At 41.0% G+C, this 17481-nt stretch overlaps 1 protein-coding gene across 3 annotated transcripts in view; it reads left to right on the top strand.

Moving 5' to 3' along the window:
- CCDC150 (coiled-coil domain containing 150) overlaps positions 1 to 17481 on the top strand; it is a 133651-nt gene that overhangs the window by 46054 nt on the left and 70116 nt on the right. For all 3 annotated transcript variants that reach the window (XM_056565628.1, XM_056565627.1, XM_056565629.1), the window contains 4 exons: positions 3545 to 3588; positions 4816 to 4908; positions 14764 to 14871; positions 14980 to 15104. In XM_056565628.1, coding sequence (XP_056421603.1) covers positions 3545 to 3588; positions 4816 to 4908; positions 14764 to 14871; positions 14980 to 15104 — 370 coding nt within the window. The remainder of the gene's footprint in view (positions 1 to 3544; positions 3589 to 4815; positions 4909 to 14763; positions 14872 to 14979; positions 15105 to 17481) is intronic.

Here is a 17481-nt window from a genome sequence, read left to right on the forward strand (position 1 = left end):
TAGCTCTCTCCTGTCGTTCTCCCTTCCTGGTGGTATATCAGGACAAGTTGTTTTCCGTGCAGGTCAGTCCTTCTTACCTGAGATGCTTTTTTGACTTTTTCATCGCAATGAGAACATCGTCCTACCATCCTTTTGTCCAGCCCCTTCTCATTCCTGGAAGCGTTTGTTCCACAACCTGGTTGTGGTGAAGGCTGTTCGGACTTATCTCTCAGTCACTCTTTCCTTTCGGCAGTGTGACCCCCTTTTTTGATTTTCCGTAAGGTCGTTGTATAGGACAACCTGTTTCTACGACCACCATTTTTCGGTGGATCCGGTCTTCTATTTTTGGGAGCTTACCGCTGCAAGGGGAAGATCCCACCCTTCAGGGGTTTGGCTCATTCCACCGGTTTTTCGGGGCATCCTGGGCCCTCCGCTACGTGGCTCCGGCCTTGCAGTTCTGTAAGGCGTCCGCGTGGTCGTCTTTGTACACTTTCTCAAGGTGCTACCAGATTCATGCCTTCGCATCTGTTGATGCTACTCTGGGCCGTAAGATGTTGCAGACAGCGGTGGTCCAACTGTCCACCTGTCTGATTCCTTACCCACCCAAGGGATGGCTTTGGTACGTCCCATGGTCTGTGTCCCCCAATGGAGCCGATAGAGAAAAGGAGATTTTTTTTTAATGCTTACCGTAAAATCTCTTTCTCGAAGGATCCATTGGGGGACACAGCTCCCACCCTTTTTTCTGGTGTTCCTATTTCAGTTTTCTGTCCGAGGGTGTGTTCAGTTGCCTTTTCTTCTGATTGCTCGGACAGTTTGTGGTTTTCTCTTGACCTGTCGGTCTTCTCCTATTGCTCTGGGACTAAAACTGATTACCTCAGGTGCCTGTGGGCGGGTATACCCTGCTGGGAGGAGCCGACTTCTCTTGTTGCCATAGTGTCGAACCTCCTAGAGACAGCAGCATACACCCATGGTCTGTGTCCCCCAATGGATCCTTCGAGAAAGAGATTTTACAGTAAGCATAAAAAATCTCCTTATTTTTCCATAAAGAGAATGTCACATTCCATATTTAGTCTAAAATTCCATTCCTTTAACCCCTTAAGGACGCAGGACGTAAATGTACGTCCTGATGCGGTGGTACTTAACGCACCAGGACATACATTTACGTCCTGTGCATAACCGCGGGCATTGGAGCGATGCCCGTGTCATGCGCGGCTGATCCCGGCTGCTGATCGCAGCCAGGGACCCGCCGGCAATGGCCCACGCCCGCGATCTCGCGGGCGTCCGCCATTAACCCCTCAGGTTTCGGGATCAATACAGATCCCGGCATCTGCGGCAATGCGCGATTTCAATGAATGATCGGATTGCCCACAGCGCTGCTGCGGGGATCCGATCATTCAGAACGCTGCACGGAGGTCCCCCTCACCTTCTGGCTCCCGGCGTCTTCTGCTCTGGTCTGAGATCGAGCAGACCAGAACAGAAGATAGCCGATAACACTGATCTGTTCTATGTCCTATACATAGAACAGATCAGTATTAGCAATCATGGTATTGCTATGAATAGTCCCCTATGGGGACTATTCAAGTGTTAAAAAAAAAAAAAAAAAAAAAATGTAAAAGTAAAAAAAAAAGTGAAAAATCCCCTCCCCCAATAAAAAAGTAAAACGTCAGTTTTTTCCTATTTTACCCCCAAAAAGCGTAAAAATTTTTATAGACATATTTGGTATCGCCACATGCGTAAATGTCCGATCTATTAAAATAAAATGTTAATGGTCCCGTACGGTGAACAGCGTGAACGTAAAAAAAAAAAAAAAATGTCCAAAATTGCTACTTTTTTAATACATTTTATTAAAAAAAAAAATTATTAAAAATTTATTAAAAGTTTTTATATGCAAATGTGGTATAAAAAAAAGTACAGATCATGGCGCAGAAAATTAGCCCTCATACCGCCACTTATACGGAGAAAAAAAAAAAGTTATAGGTCATCAAAATAAAGGGATTATAAACGTACTAATTTGGTTAAAAAGTTTGATTTTTTTTTTCAAGCACAACAATAATAGAAAAGTATGTAATAATGGGTATCATTTTAATCGTATTGACCCTCAGAATAAAGAACACACGTCATTTTTACCGTAAATTGTACGGCGTGAAAACGAAACCTTCCAAAATTAGCAAAATTGCGTTTTTCTTTATAATTTCCCCACAAAAATTGTGTTTTTTGGTTGGGCCATACATTTTATGATATAATGAGTTATGTCATTACAAAGGACAACTGGTCACGCAAAAAACAAGCCCTCATACTAGTCTGGCGATGAAAATATAAAAGAGTTATGATTTTTAGAAGGCGAGGAGGAAAAAATGAAAACGTAAAAATTAAATTGTCTGAGTCCTTAAGGCCAAAATGGGCTGAGTCCTTAAGGGGTTAAATGAAATGACATTTTTCCTCTGTGAAGGAGTTGTTGGAATCGAATAAAATTTGATGTAAATGTAATGATGATAAATATAAGTGATTATAATATTAGTAGAGATGAGCGAACTTACAGTAAATTCGATTCATCACGAACTTCTCGGCTCGGCAGTTGATGACTTATCCTGCGTAAATTAGTTCAGCCTTCAGGTGCTCCGGTGGGCTGGAAAAGGTGGATACATTCCTAGGACTGTATCCACCTTTTCCAGCCCATCGGAGCACCTGAAAGCTGAACTCATTTATGCAGGAAAAGTCATCAACTGCCGAGCCAAGAAGTTCGTGTCGAATCGAATTTACTGTAAGTTCGCTCATCTCTAAATATTAGGATACGCTTATTGAGAAAACAGTATAATTTTGTAAAATTTGGGGGGTACATTTTGTACGTTTGGGTTTTGTCAGTGACTCTACTAAATAAAGCAACGGTTCAGTTGGACTTGGTTAAAAATTCACTACTGTTCTATGTACTTTAGTGCAGAACTACATTTCTGAATAGTTACACACTACAGACATACCCTGTATAGTCTTATCCTGCAGTGATCTTCCACGTTGTCCCCACTTTTTGCTGACCTGCAATTGTTGGTACCTTATGCTGAGACCTCCATGATCCCTAAAGCAAATAGAAAAAAGCACTATAAACTTAGCACTGTTTCTCCTCACTGTCTTTTCACACACTGAAGACTATCTATAGAGCCTGTCTTCATCAGAGAGAAACATTAACTAAGCAGAACAGATTTCCCCGTTTGTTTAGTCCATCAGTTGGGTGATCAGTACTTGGACCCCCACCGATATTTTTATAAATAACAGTAACAATTTGAAAACTGTAAATATATATACAATTATATAATTTTTTTATTTTTACTTTTTATCGAAAGAACAAACAAGCTAAAGGTGCTACGTCACGGCACACCCTAATTAATCATCGAATATTATTCATTTGAGGAATAACCTATATAGACACACCATTTCAAAAGCTCAAAAGGCCAACACTACAACATGAGGGGACCAGTGACAATCACATGTAATCTGAATATATTTTTTTTACAATGTGTGCCAAATGTCTTCATTAATGTCTTGTGATTTTTTAATTTTTTTTATTTCTTAGAGACAAAAGACTCGCACGTAAGCCATGGGCAGGAGAAGATTAAGGTAAGAATTTAAGGCTTCCCGCTGCACTCAGGCTGTTAAGCAAGCCTGATTTGCAGAAGGAGGATAGGGTGCGGTGAGCATGAATTAAAGCTACTGCATCTGTTCCCCTAACCCCCCCCACACACACACACACACACACACACACAGAGCAGACAGAGTTTAAAGTTTCTGCTCTGTGTGGCATCTCATAAAGTTGGGAGGACTGTGTCAGAATGCGGTTCTCCTCACCTGTCAGCTCGTTGGAATAAGTGTTTTTTAATAAAAAAAAACTAAACATGAGATCTAAAAGACACAATATTAGGTTAATATCCACTTTAGATAAAAAGCTGGCACTGCTACTGACACACACAACCCCTTTATTTTCTGGATTCTGCAAACAGGTTCCCATTCACAGTCACCTTTTCCTCCCGGCGTGTCCAGATGGTGCACAGCCCTAATTAACCTCAGTCCAATAATCCATACACTGAAATGAAATGAATGGGCAGCACACCCAGATATAATCCAACATGCCTTTATTCCTTCAGAGCAGTGAGTTACAAGCAAAGCGTTTCAGCATGAAAAGCAAGTGACAATTGTTTCCTGGCTCAGTCCAGGAAGAAGCGCATTGAGTGCGAAACAATTGTCGCTTGCTTTGCTTGTAACCCGCTGCTCCAAAGGAATAAAGGTGTGTTGGATTATATTCGTGACCGCCGCCCATTCATTTCTTTCAGTCTATACAATATTAAGTTAGTTTGGGGAAGATCGAAAATAATGTGAGAAAATAATTAATTGAAAAAGTAGTAGATGCTTGGAAAAAACTTCCAGCAGTCATGAGTGTAAATCCACAGTAAGTAAATGTAAACATGTCTGGGACACACCTATATTTATCCTAAGATACAAATACAAAGGAAATAAAAAAGGACAGACTAGATGTCAACAATATTCTATGGGGGAGATTCATCAAAATCTGTTCAGAGGAAAAGTAGCTGAGTTGCCCATAGCAACCAATCAGATCGCTTCTTTCATTATTCACAGGCCTTTTCAAACATGAAAGAAGTGATCTGATTGGTTGCTATGGGCAACTCAGCAACTTTTGGTCTGGACATGTTTTGATGAATCTCCCCCATATGTGTCTAAGATCATTGAAAAATGAATCTATCAGAATTTTAAAGAATTTGTCACTTGCTGAATTACTTTATATCTCTCTATAATACTACTAGTAGTCTCATGATTCTTTTTCACTGTTAGATTATTAAGCAGAAGTGTGAAGAAGAACAGGCTGAACTTGCACAGTTGAGAGTGGACTCTGTGGCTCTGCGGGAAGCAGCAGAAAAAGTTCAGGTAACAACAGAATACCACAATTTTCTGTAATGTAAATATATTTGATATGACTGGACCCATGCAGATCTTTGTTAGTCACCCTGGTGAACAACCCCGATTTCATTTCTAACATGGCTGTCCTGATCCGGTCTTTAGACATTGGCATGCAAAGGGCATTTGTACACCATTGTACTTACTAGACCTCTCATCGAAATCTCTGCTACCTCTCCAAACATTATATGACAAGGTTGATCCTTTAACCATTCCTCTCTTTGCTTACTTGCAGACCAGACACTTTGTCACTTCTTATGCCTGCACCCTCTCGCCTACTGAATGGGATCCTTACTTTTATCCCTCATGACACATCCCATGCTTGGTAGGGGACAAGTATTGCTCTTTTACAACCACTTGCACACCCTCTGTGATTGTGCACGCCGAGGGGCCTCTCTGCCTGGCTCCCTGAATTCCCCACTTTAGACACTAAATTCTTGTTTAACCCCTCCCCGCAGAATGACTTGTATAAACGTCAGGTTATGCAGCTAGTCTGCGCATCCCGACATTTATAGAAGTCAGTCAGTTAACCTGGTGATGCGCGGCATCGCACAGGTTAACATAGGTCTGGGCAGTATACTGGTTCATACCGAATACCGACATTTTTGTGCTGCACGATATGAATTTTAACCCATACCTCAATACCGGTTTGGCCCCTCCCCCTCGGGAATGAATTAATTAGCCCAGCTTCGCTGTCCCCACATCAGGGAACTAATCATATGTTGCCCGCAAGCGCTGTTCTGCCCCCCCCCCCCCCCCCCAATTAATTATCAGCCCAGTGCTGTCCCCATCCCCATCCTCCTGTTTGTTGCGGCCGCCAGCGCTGACACTCTATACCAGTGGTCTTCAACCTGTGGACCTCCTGATGTTGCAAAACTACAACTCTCAGCATGCATGCTGGGGCTCAGCCCATCAGCGGCCGAGGCGGAACATCGCTGCGGCCGGTGATAGGCTGACGGCTGAACATGCGTTAGTTTATTTTGTTAACCTTGTGTCAGCGTCGGCGTCCGCAACAAATAGCACAAGGAGGGCAGCGCTAGCGGGTGAGTATTTACGTCGATGGGGGCAGCGCTGGGCTGATAATTAATTTGAGGGGGGAGGAGGAAATACCGTTATATACCGTGGAACCGCCGAAAGTTACAAAAATACCGCGATACACATATTTGGTCATACCGCCCAGCCCTAGGTTAACAGGCAGAAGTCCCGCTGTTACCGGCGGGAGACAAGTTTTGCAACACACCCCAGGACCATCTGTGAATGGTCTTGGTCAGCGATCACTGTGATTGCTGTGGACAAACCAGTTACATAAACAATTTACACATGAGGAGGGCTCAATCTACATAGGTACATATGGGTGCTAATCAATGTTTCACTAACACTAAACATGAGCAAAAAAGAAAAAGAAGAAACATTAGAGAATATCAGCACACCAAAATATTACAATGTAACATGATATTTTATTGGATCAATTCATACAAAAAACATGCCTGATACAAGACTACAAACATGATAAAGGAAACATAAAATCAATTAAAATGCAGACTAACAAGTCTGCCCACAACACAACCCTAGGTGGGGGCCATGAACCCCCTCACCTAGCAGGCACCCGTCCTATATTGTACTATCGTGGATCACTCCAGATAAAGTGCTTGTGTAACTATACAAATATGCATCACAGAAAATCAATGAAAAACATGTATCACGCTACACACAATAGCTGTATAGTATACTTGCAAGCTAAACTTGTATCAAGCATCCCAGACTGGAGGATAAAGGTGGATAATGCCACTTGAATGAATAGAAAGGACGGGGCCACAAGAACCCCACGCGTTCAGTCGCCCCACCAGCGACATCCTCACCCCTGAGGAAGTCGCTGGTGGGGCGACGGAACGCGCAGGGTTCTTGTGGCCCCGTCCTTTCTTTCATTCAAGTGGCATTATCCACCTTTATCCTCCAGTCTGGGATGCTTGATACAAGTTTAGCTTGAAAGTATATTATACAGCTATTGTGTGTAGCGTGATACATGTTTTTCATTGATTTTCTGTGATGCATATTTGTATAGTTACACAAGCACTTTATCTGGAGTGATCCACGATAGTACAATATAGGACGGGTGCCTGCTAGGTAAGGGGGTTCATGGCCCCCACCTAGGGTTGTGCTGTGGGCAGACATGTTAGTCTGCATTTTAATTGATTTTATGTTTCCTTTATCATGTTTGTAGTCTTGTATCAGGCATGTTTTTTGTATGAATTGATCCAATAAAATATCATGTTACATTGTAATATTATTTTGGTGTGCTGATATTCTCTAGTGTTTCTTCTTTTTCTTTTTTGCTCGTGGACAAACCAGTGTCTCAGCTGACTGGGGGGGGGTGAAAGTTCAGATCCCCGGCTCTGCCCGCCCCTAGAAGATTGGGCAGAGCGGGGGAAGATGACCCCGAGAGCTGCGGGGGGCCAATGTTGCGGGGGAGACATAACTGAGGACCGGCGGCAGGCAAACGGAGGAGTCAGCGTCTGCATCACTGCTGCTTCTAGGTGTTTCAGAACTACAGCCTTTGGCTGTCCAGGCATGCTGGGAGTTGTAGTTTTGCAACATCTGGAGGGCCTCAGTCTGGAGACCACTGTGTAGTGGTCTCCAATCTGTGCTCTTCCAGATGTTGCAAAACTACAACTCTCAGCATGCCCAGACAGTCCAGGCATGCTGGAAGTTGTAGTTCGGCAACATCTGAAGGGCCTGATGTTACAGAACTAGAACTCCCAGCATGCCTGGGCAGTCTGAGCATGCTTGGAGTTGAAGTTTTGCAACATCTGGAGGGCTACAGTTTGGACACCACCACACAGTGGTCTCCAAACTGTTCTCCTCCAGTTGTCACAAAACTACAACTCCCAGCATGCCCTTCGGCTGTCTGGGCATGCTGAGAGTTGTAGTTTTGCAACAGCTGGAGGCACACGGGTTGGGAAACATGGAGTTAAGTAACAAACTCTGTTTTGCAACCAGTGTGCCTCCAGCTGTTCTATACCCCCAGCATGCACTGACAGCCAAAGGGCATGCTGAAAGTTGTAGTAGTATTCCTCCAGCTGTTGCATAACTACAAGTCACAGCATGCCCTTCTGCTGTCACTGCATGCTGAGAGTTGTAGTTTTGCAACAGCTAGAGGTTTGTTCCCCCCCATGTGAATGTACAGGGTACATTCACACGGGCGGGTTTACAGCGAGTTCATCACTGCAAGTTTGAGATGCAGCAAATTTTTTGCAACAGCTCAAACTCCCAGCAGGAAATTCGCTGTGAGCCCCCGCCCGTGTGAATGTGCCCTGAAAACACTACACTACACAAAATAAAGAGTAAAACACTACATATACATATACACACACCCCTACACAGTCAACCCGCCTTCTCCCCAATAAAAATTAAAAACATCTGGTATGGCACTTTCCAAAACGGAGCCTCCAGACTGTCCAGGCATGCTGAGAGTTTTGCAACAGCTAAAGGCACCCTGTTTGGGAATCACAGGCATAGATTACCCCTATGTCCGTCCCTATGCAAATCCTTAATTTAGGCCTCAAATACGCATGGCGCTCTCTTACGTCGGAGCCCTGTTGTATTTTAAGGCAACAGTTAAGGGCCACGTATGAGGTATTTCCGTACTCGGGAGAAATTGCCTAACAAATTTTGGTGGTCTCTTTCTCCTTTTACCCCTTATGAAAAGGTAAAGTTGGGGTCTAGTCCAGCATGTTGTTGTAAAAAAAAAAAAAAAAAATTATTTTTTTACACCAACATGCTAGTGTTGCCCCATACTTTTCATTTTCCCAAGAGGTAAAAGGAAATAAAGGCCCTCAAAATTTGTAATGCAATTTCTTCTGAATATGGACATACCCCATATGTGGACGTAAAATGCTCTGCGGGCGCACAACAAGGCTCAGGAGTGAGAGAGCCATGTACGTTTTGAAGTGATTTGCATAGGGGTAGCTGATCATTACAGCGGTTCTGACACACACACACACACACACACACCAAAAAAAACACATGTGACCCCATTTTGGAAACTACATCCCTCACGTAATGTAATAAGGGGTGCAGTGAGCATTTACACCCCACATGTGTCTGACAGATTTCTGGAACAGTGGTCCATGAAAATGAGAATTGTTTTTATTTGCACAGCCCACTGTTCCAAAAGTCTGTCAAACGCCAGTGGGGTGTAAATGCTCACTGCACCCTGTATTACATTCCATGAGGGGTGTAGTTTCCAAAATAGGGTCACATGTGGGGGGGGTCCACTGTTCTGAACCATGGAGGCTTTGTAAATGCACATGGCCCCTGACTTCCATTCCAAACAAATTCTCTCTCCAAAAGCTCAATGGTGCTCCTTCTCTTCTGAGCATTGTAGTTCGCCTGCAGAGCACTTAACATCCACACATGGGGTGTTTCCATACTCAGAAAAAATTGGGTTAAAAATTTTGGGGGGCATTTTCTCCTAAAACCTCTTGCAAAAATGGTAAATTTGGGGAGGAAAAACTGCCTTTTAGTGAAAAAAATTTTTTTGTTTTATTTACACATCTGACTTGACGAAAAGTCATCAAACACCTGTGGGGTGTTAAGGCTCACTGTACCCCTTGTTAAGTGCCTTGATGGGTATAGTTTCCAAAATAGTATGCTGGGTCTTACAAGAACATGTTTCCTGTGAAACACCTAAAGGGTTAACAAACTTTCTGAATATCATTTTGAAAACTTTGAGGGGTGCAGTTTTTATAATGGGGTCATTTATGGGTTATTTCTAATATGAAGACCCCTCAAATCCACTTCAAAACTGAACTGGTCAGATTTTGAACATTTTGTGAAAAATTAGAAAATTGCTGCTATACTTTGAAGCCCTCTGATGTCTTCCAAAAGTAAAAACATGTCAACTTTATGATGCCAACATAAAGTAGACATATTGTATATGTGAATCAATAATTTATTTGGTATGTCTATTTTCCTTACAAGCAGAGAGCTTCAAAGTTAGAAAAATGCTAAATTTTCAAATTTTTCACGAAGAAATGATGCAAGTATCGCCGAAAATTTACCACAATGATAAAGTAGAATATGTCACGAAAACAATCTCTGAATCAAATTCATAAGTACAAGCATCCCAGAGTTATTGATGCTTAAAGAGACAGTGGTCAGAATTGCAAAAAATGCTCTGGTCCTTAAGGTCAAAATAGGCTTGGTTCTTAAGGGGTTAAAATCTTAGAGTTTTCATTGAAACCCCTACCTTCTACTAGATACGTTTAAATGACTCTAAGGACCCTGTAGAGAACACACATATCTTCACTCATAGGTCATAAGAAAGGCATTTAGCCCACGGAATCTGTGGTGCCCCAGGCAGACATTTCCCACTGCTTGTGCTCATACACTCTTATTCAGCCTTTTCGGTACCAATTTTCTGTCCCTTTGACATGCTGTGAGGACTGTATGGCTGTATGGACACTTATTCATCCAGTTCTGACAAGGGAAACAAAAAAAACAACTTTTGTACATGGTTTTAGCAGCAGCGCCCATCCTTTGGAGTGCTGGTGGACCCAAAGACTTCTCATTTTCCCTCCCCCTCCTTTTTCTCCTCTTTTTTTTTTTTTTTTTTTCTCTTTCCTTTCCCTTTTCATGTGTGTGTTCTGAGGTAATGCTGATGGTTACTGCTGTCTTTGGATTGCTCTCTTATTACTATGTATGGAGTCCTACTTTGGTTGTGAATTCCTAACTTGACCATTTCTTTTCTATCCACCCATATCTATCAAAGATTGGACGCTCAATTTAATTATTTTTATTTGCTATATTGCCTGGAAAGTGTACTCCCCAATTGTTTACTGTTTTGTGAATTTATTTTGTTTTTAAAAATGTTTATTAAAAACAAATTACCGTACAGGGGAAAAAAATAATATATATATATATATATATATATATATATATATATATATATATATATATATATATATAATGCTATGAAATCCTGTATATGACTGAAAATGCCGTATTGAGGTCAAATGTTATTGAATATGGATTTTCTGTCCTTTGTATGTGAAAATTGTGCCTGTATTAGATTCAGTTAATTTCTCCTTTTTATTATTCTTATTTTAACGGCTTGTTCACTTTGTAAATTATATTCCACCTCAAAATCCACGCGGCTGATTTTAATTCAGATTTTACAGTGGAGGAAATCTCTTTTTTTTTACTTGCAGAAAAGTGACATTACAGTTTTTTTTCCCCTCAATTAAGAATGTAAAAGCCAAACTGATTTTTAAATTTTTTTTTGGATTGTATAGATATTCCTTTTTTGAATTCAATAGGAGATTAATTTTCATGCAGAAACATACTGTGTCTAAAATCAGTTGCATACAGTTCAGTTGTATAGGATTATTTTTGACAATAACATAATCTTCATATGAGTAGGACTGCCCCTGAAATGCAATGCAAGCGACATAAAAAGCAAAAATTGGTCAGCACATCCTACACAACTATTATATACAAGTACATAGGTGCAAGCTGCTGATGCTGAACTACAAGTACAAACAAAAGAATTACAGCAGCGCACTGCTAGGGCTAAGATATATATAAAATATATCTCTATCTATCATGTTTTACTCTGCAGTACTGCTATAGAGAAAAATAGAGGTTCTTAGCTTACTATTTGGCCAAATAGTGTCTACCATCCCACCACCTTATGGTGACCTAATTTAGGATGGACCCTACACTATAGATATGCCTCTCTTTGGCTAGCACCCTTCATGGCCACCAAGGAGTAAAGGATGAACCTTTGGCAGTGGGGTGGAGAAGGGGGAGGGGGAGGGTTGTAGCAGGAAAACAGGTAAAAATGCAGGAATAGAACATAGAACTAGGAACTCAGGAAGTCCTGTGAAGGACAAAGGTAGGTTGAAATTTGTAGACATGTGTCTGGTTAACCTAAGTACATTAAGTAGCATTAACTACAAGCAAGTTGTATCCCGACAAACAATTCAAAAACTAATTATGCAACAGTTTGAAATATAAACAGTTAAAGGATATATTAACCCCTTAAGGCCGCAGCACATTTTGGCATTAAATGGGCACTGTCACCAACTTTATTTTTTGATATGTTGTAGTACTTATGTACTACAACATATCTCTAATATACTTTTATTATTATTTTTTTCATTAAAAAGGTTTAATTTACATTTAAAAACCGGTTGTTTTCACGCTGTACACTTTATGGTAAAAATGAAATTTTCTTTATTTTGTGGGTCAATATGATTGAAATGAAACTCAAGGTTACATGCTTTTCTATTGTTGTACTGCTTTTAACCTCTTAAGGAAGCAGGGCGTACCCGGTATAAAAGTTCAAAGTTGATCACCGCGTCTAATATGAAAGTAAAAGCTTCCCAGCAGTTCAGTCGGGCAGATCGGTACCATCGCGGTGAAATCGCAATGTCCCGATCAGCTAGTTGGCGATTGATTGCTCCAAGCCTGAGATCCAGGCTTGAGCAATCGACCTCCGATTACACACACTGATCTTTGCCGTGTCAATGCACTAGGGGGGGGGGGAGGCTATAACGCTGCAAAAAAATAAAAAAAAAGTATGAAAAAAAAGTTAATAAAGATCATTTAACACATTCCCTAATAAAAGTAAGAATCACCCCCCTTTTCCCATATAAAAAAAAAAAAAAAAAAAAACTGTGTAAATAAAAATAAACATGTGGTATCGCCTTGTGCAGAAATGTTCGAACTATATTAATATATCATTAATTAAACCGTACGGTCAATGGTGCCCGCGCCAAAAAAAATCCAAAGTCCAAAATTGTGTATTTTTGGTCACTTTTTATATCATGGAAAAATGAAGAATAAAAAGTGATAAAAAAATTCTGATCAATATAAAATGAGCCCTCATACCGGACGGTACGCAGAAAAATAAAAAAGTTATAGGGGTCAGAAGATGACAATTTTAAACGTGTACATTTTCCTGCATGTAGTTATGATTTTTTTCCAGAAGTACGACAAAATCAAACCTATATACCGTAAGTAGGTTATCATTTTAACCGTATGGACTTACAGAATAAAGATAAGATGTCATTTTTACCGAAAAATGCACTGCGTAGAAACGGAAGCCCCCAAAAGTTAAAAAATTGCATTTTTTTCTTCAATTTTGTTGCACAATGAATTTTTTTTTTTTTCGCTTCGTCGTGGATATTTTGGTAAAATGACTGAGGTCACTGCAAAGTAGAATTGGTGGCACAAAAAATAATATGGAATTTTAGGTGCAAAATTGAAAGCGTTATGATTTTTAGAAGGTGATGAGGAGAAAATGAAAAATGCAAAAATTGAAAAACCCTGTGTCTTAAGGGGTTAAAAAAAATCTCAACTTTTTTCTACAAAATCAACTGATGGAGTGAGATGTGAGCCGTGAATGTGATTAATGATGGGGGAAGAGATGTGAGCCCTGAATGTGATTTAATGCTGGGGGGAGTGGGAAATGAGATGTGGGTGCTTAACGTGATTAATGCTGGGGGCAATGAGACATGAAAAAAAATATTTGTAGGGGTGCCCCAGGTAATTTAGTTTTCTAAGGGATAACCATGAGGCCAAGAAGTTAGAAAACAATGCACTATAGTTCGGGTGCACTGTTTGCCCACACATTACCAAAAATCTATGGAGTTGATACTAAAAGGAAGTTAAATACTTTATAAAGAGTCTATGCTTCTCCTTTTTATATAATAAATTATTAAAACTGTATCCAGAGGTGCACTGTTAGGCTAGGTTCACGCAACTGTTATTTTTGTTGTTGTTGTTGTTGTTGTTGTTTTGCTACGTTAAAGAAGCAGAACAACAAAAATTACCATACTGCATTGAACCTCCAAAGTAGATGTAAACTCAAACTTTAAAATAAGGCTACAGAACTAATATTCAAGCCTTTTTTTGAATTATGGCAAAGTTTGATTTCCAGTATGATTTATAATAGCACTTAAAGGGGTACTCCTGTGAAAACCTTTTTTCTTTTAAATAAACTGGTGCCAGAAAGTTAAACATATTTGTAAATGTCTTCTATTAAAAAATCTTAATCCTTCCAGTACTTATTAGCTGCTGAATGCTACAGAGGAAATTCCTTTCTTTTTGGAACACTGATGACATCACTAGCACAGTGCTCTCTGCTGACATCTCTGTCCATTTTAGCAACCGTGCATAGCAGATGTATGCTAAGGGCAGCATGGTGGCTTAGTGGTTAGCACTGCTGCCTTGCAGTGCCTTGGGTTCAAACCCCACTAATGACAGCAATAAATAAATAAAGACTTATTATTATTATAATAACGTCAGCAGAGAGCACTGTGCTTGTGATGTCATCAGAGAGCATTCCAAAAAGAAAATAATTTCCTCTGTAGTATACAGCAGCTAATAAGTACAGGAAGGATTAAGATTATTTAATAGAAGTACTTTACAAATCTGTTTTTAACTTTCCGGAGCCAGTTGATTTAAAAGAAAAAGGGTTTTCACCGGAGTACCCCTTTAAAGTGGTAGTCTGGGGTACTAAACTTATCTCCTCTCCACAGGGTAGCAGATAAGTGTCTTATAGCAGGGGGTATGACGACGTTGGCGTTTGAGTTCAGTGTAACAGTTGGTTGCCGTACAGAAGATCGCGGGGGGCCTGAATAGTCGGAGTTTAGTTTAGTTCTCCGGGCTACCCCTTTCATAATATGTCATATTGAGTGCTTTTTTATTAATATGCTTTTGTTTTGCTTTACATAAATTTTATCACCTCACCAAGGATATAGAATATCTGACAGATTTATTCCTTACATAGATCTTGAGATATTTACTCTGTATTTGCAGTGTTTAAATCAGCAGTTGGAGAATCAATGCTTGGAACTAACTGAGACTGTGCAGAAACTTACCAACCAAAACCTACATCTTGTGACAGAACACCAACAGGAACTCAAGGTCTCCCCAACATTCAATTAATTTTCTTTTTAATGCTCCATTCAATGTCAATGCTGCTGTTTGTACCAGCTGTTTCTATAATTTTCATTTGTTTAAAATGACTTTTAGGTAGCACAAGACACTATGGCAAAAAAACTGCAAGAACAGGATGCTTTGCTGAAGGTTCTTCAGACAAACCTGGGTGGGGAAGTGCAAAAAATCCTAAGCGAGAGAACACAGCTGGAAACAAAACTGTATGTTACTCACATCTCAATTATTAACACTAAGCGTACAGAGTAAAATAGATGGTTCTGCTCAAACCAACCAGCCTGAAGTTCAATTTTATTCTAATGGTTAAGGCCTCCTTTACCTCCTTTACATATATGCATCATCAGGTTTTTTTTTGCTGGCTGGGTCCAGCTGGGATATGGGAGCTCCCGGTTTTGAGATTTCCCAGACGGTTCCAGTGACCGTAAGAACAAAACGTGGTGTGAATGTACCCTATGACCTTGGGTATCATTGGTGTAGGCAAAAAAAATATGCTCTATTAAAGTTCCATAGGATAGTGATTACATACAGAGCCCATGCTGAAGGAAAATCTCTGCCCATGTAAAATTCTGAAGGTTAATAGATCTTGTACCTCCCTGGTGTAAGATGTTGTAGTCATATCATTTGACTTGACCTTTTACTGCTCTTCCCTGGTTAGCTGGGTCAAACAATTTATTGGAGCTTTCTGAATAGCTCTCATCTTTCTGATGTTGGAAGATAACCTTTGACAGGGAACCTGTACCTTTCAACCGTTGCCTCACCTTGTAGGTGCTCCATCCTATTAAACATACCGTATTTTTCGCCCTATAGGACGCACCGGCGTATAAGACGCACCCAATTTATAGGGGCAAAATCTAAAAAAATAAATATTTTGAACCCAATAGTGGTCTTCAACCTGCGGACCTCCAGATGTTGCAAAACTACAACTCCCAGCATGCCCGGACAGCCGTTGGCTGTCCGGGCATGCTGGGAGTTGTAGTTTTGCAACATCTGGAGGTCCGCAGATTGAAGAGCACTGCATAGGAGGTAATACTCACGTGTCCCCGCCGCTCCGGACCCGTCACCGCTGCCCTGGATGTCGCTCCATCGTTGTCGCCGTGTCCCCGTCGCTCCGGAACGTCTCTGCTGCCGGCCGGGTATCCTCGCTCTCCGTTGCCGCCATCACGTCGTTACGCACGTACGCGACGACGTGATGACGAGGAAGGAGAGCGCCGGCCATACAGGGGATCCCTGAACGGAGAAGACACCGAGGAGGCAGGTAAGGTCCCTCCCGGTGTCCTGTAAGCACTAACCTGGCTATTCAGTCGGGCTGTTCGGGACTGCCGCGGTGAGATCGCAGCGGTCCCGAACAGTTCGACTGAACAGCCGGGTTAGTGTCACTTTCCCTTCAGACGCGGCGGTCCACTTTGATCGCCGCGTCTGAAGGGTTAATACAGGGCATCACCGCGTCCTGTATTAGCCACGGGTCACGGACGTTGATGGCCGCAGGGACCACCGTGATAGGGGTGTATTCGCCGTATAAGACGCACTGACTTTTTCCCCCCAGTTTTGGGGAAGAAAAAGTGCGTCTTATACGGCGAAAAATACGGTACATCAGTCACTATTTCTGTCCTCGTAGGAGGGGTGAGTGACTGGCTGTTTTTCTAGGGAGAGCCACCACCTCAGGTTGTTTTTTTTTGTCCCTCCGGAAACAATTGTTAGTGTCCAAAGTGGCCAGATCACAGTCCAAATTTTGCAGGCTCTCCTGCTGTATGGAAATATGCACCTTCTTGCCTGCTTGGCAGCATCGCTGGCCGATGCCATTAGACCAAGCATCTACATTATTTGACAAAGAAATAGTAGGTTGGGTTTTCAGACCTCTGTTTTTCTGGTGAAAGCGACACAAACCTGGACAAAGTCCTGACCTGCTTACCTGAGCTAGACAAAAATGGAATTCCTAGGCTAGGTTCACACTGCGTTATTACTGTTCATTTAATGTATATGGTTTAAGCGAATTCCACTGTATGCATAATCCATTTCCCATTGACTTAAATTTTATTTAAAAAAATAAAAATAAATTTAGCAAATTTTTTTCTTGGCATAAACAATACTGTGGTTGACCACATTTTTGCATAAAGCAAAATGAACCCCTTAGGCTGCATTCACACACGGTTTGCCCCTCCCCCAGCCGGATCCGGCACCGTAATGTAAAAACGAAGTGTGAATGCGGCCTTAAGAACAAAGCCCCAGAAGGCCAAATGAGGGCTTGATTTTTATTTTTTGTGCGGCCAATTGTACTTTGTTATAACCCTTTTTATTTTACAAAAATAAGAATTGATAAGATTGAAAAGAGAACCACGATTTTACAACTTTTTTTTCTTTTGGAATGGAGGGGGTGCATTTTACAGTAAAAATTGCATGTAATCTGTGTTCTGTTGGTTGATTCTATTAAAATGATATCTATATCTATGTTTTTTTTACTATTATTGTACTGCTTATAAAAAAAAAATTTTAAAAAAATGTTAAAGGGGTACTCTGGTGCCAAAAAGTCAAACAGATTTGTAAATTACTTCTATTTAAAAATCTTAATCCTTCCAGTACTTA

The sequence above is a fragment of the Hyla sarda genome, chromosome 3 (assembly GCF_029499605.1).
Source record: "Hyla sarda isolate aHylSar1 chromosome 3, aHylSar1.hap1, whole genome shotgun sequence".
Classification (NCBI taxonomy): Eukaryota; Metazoa; Chordata; class Amphibia; order Anura; family Hylidae; genus Hyla; species Hyla sarda.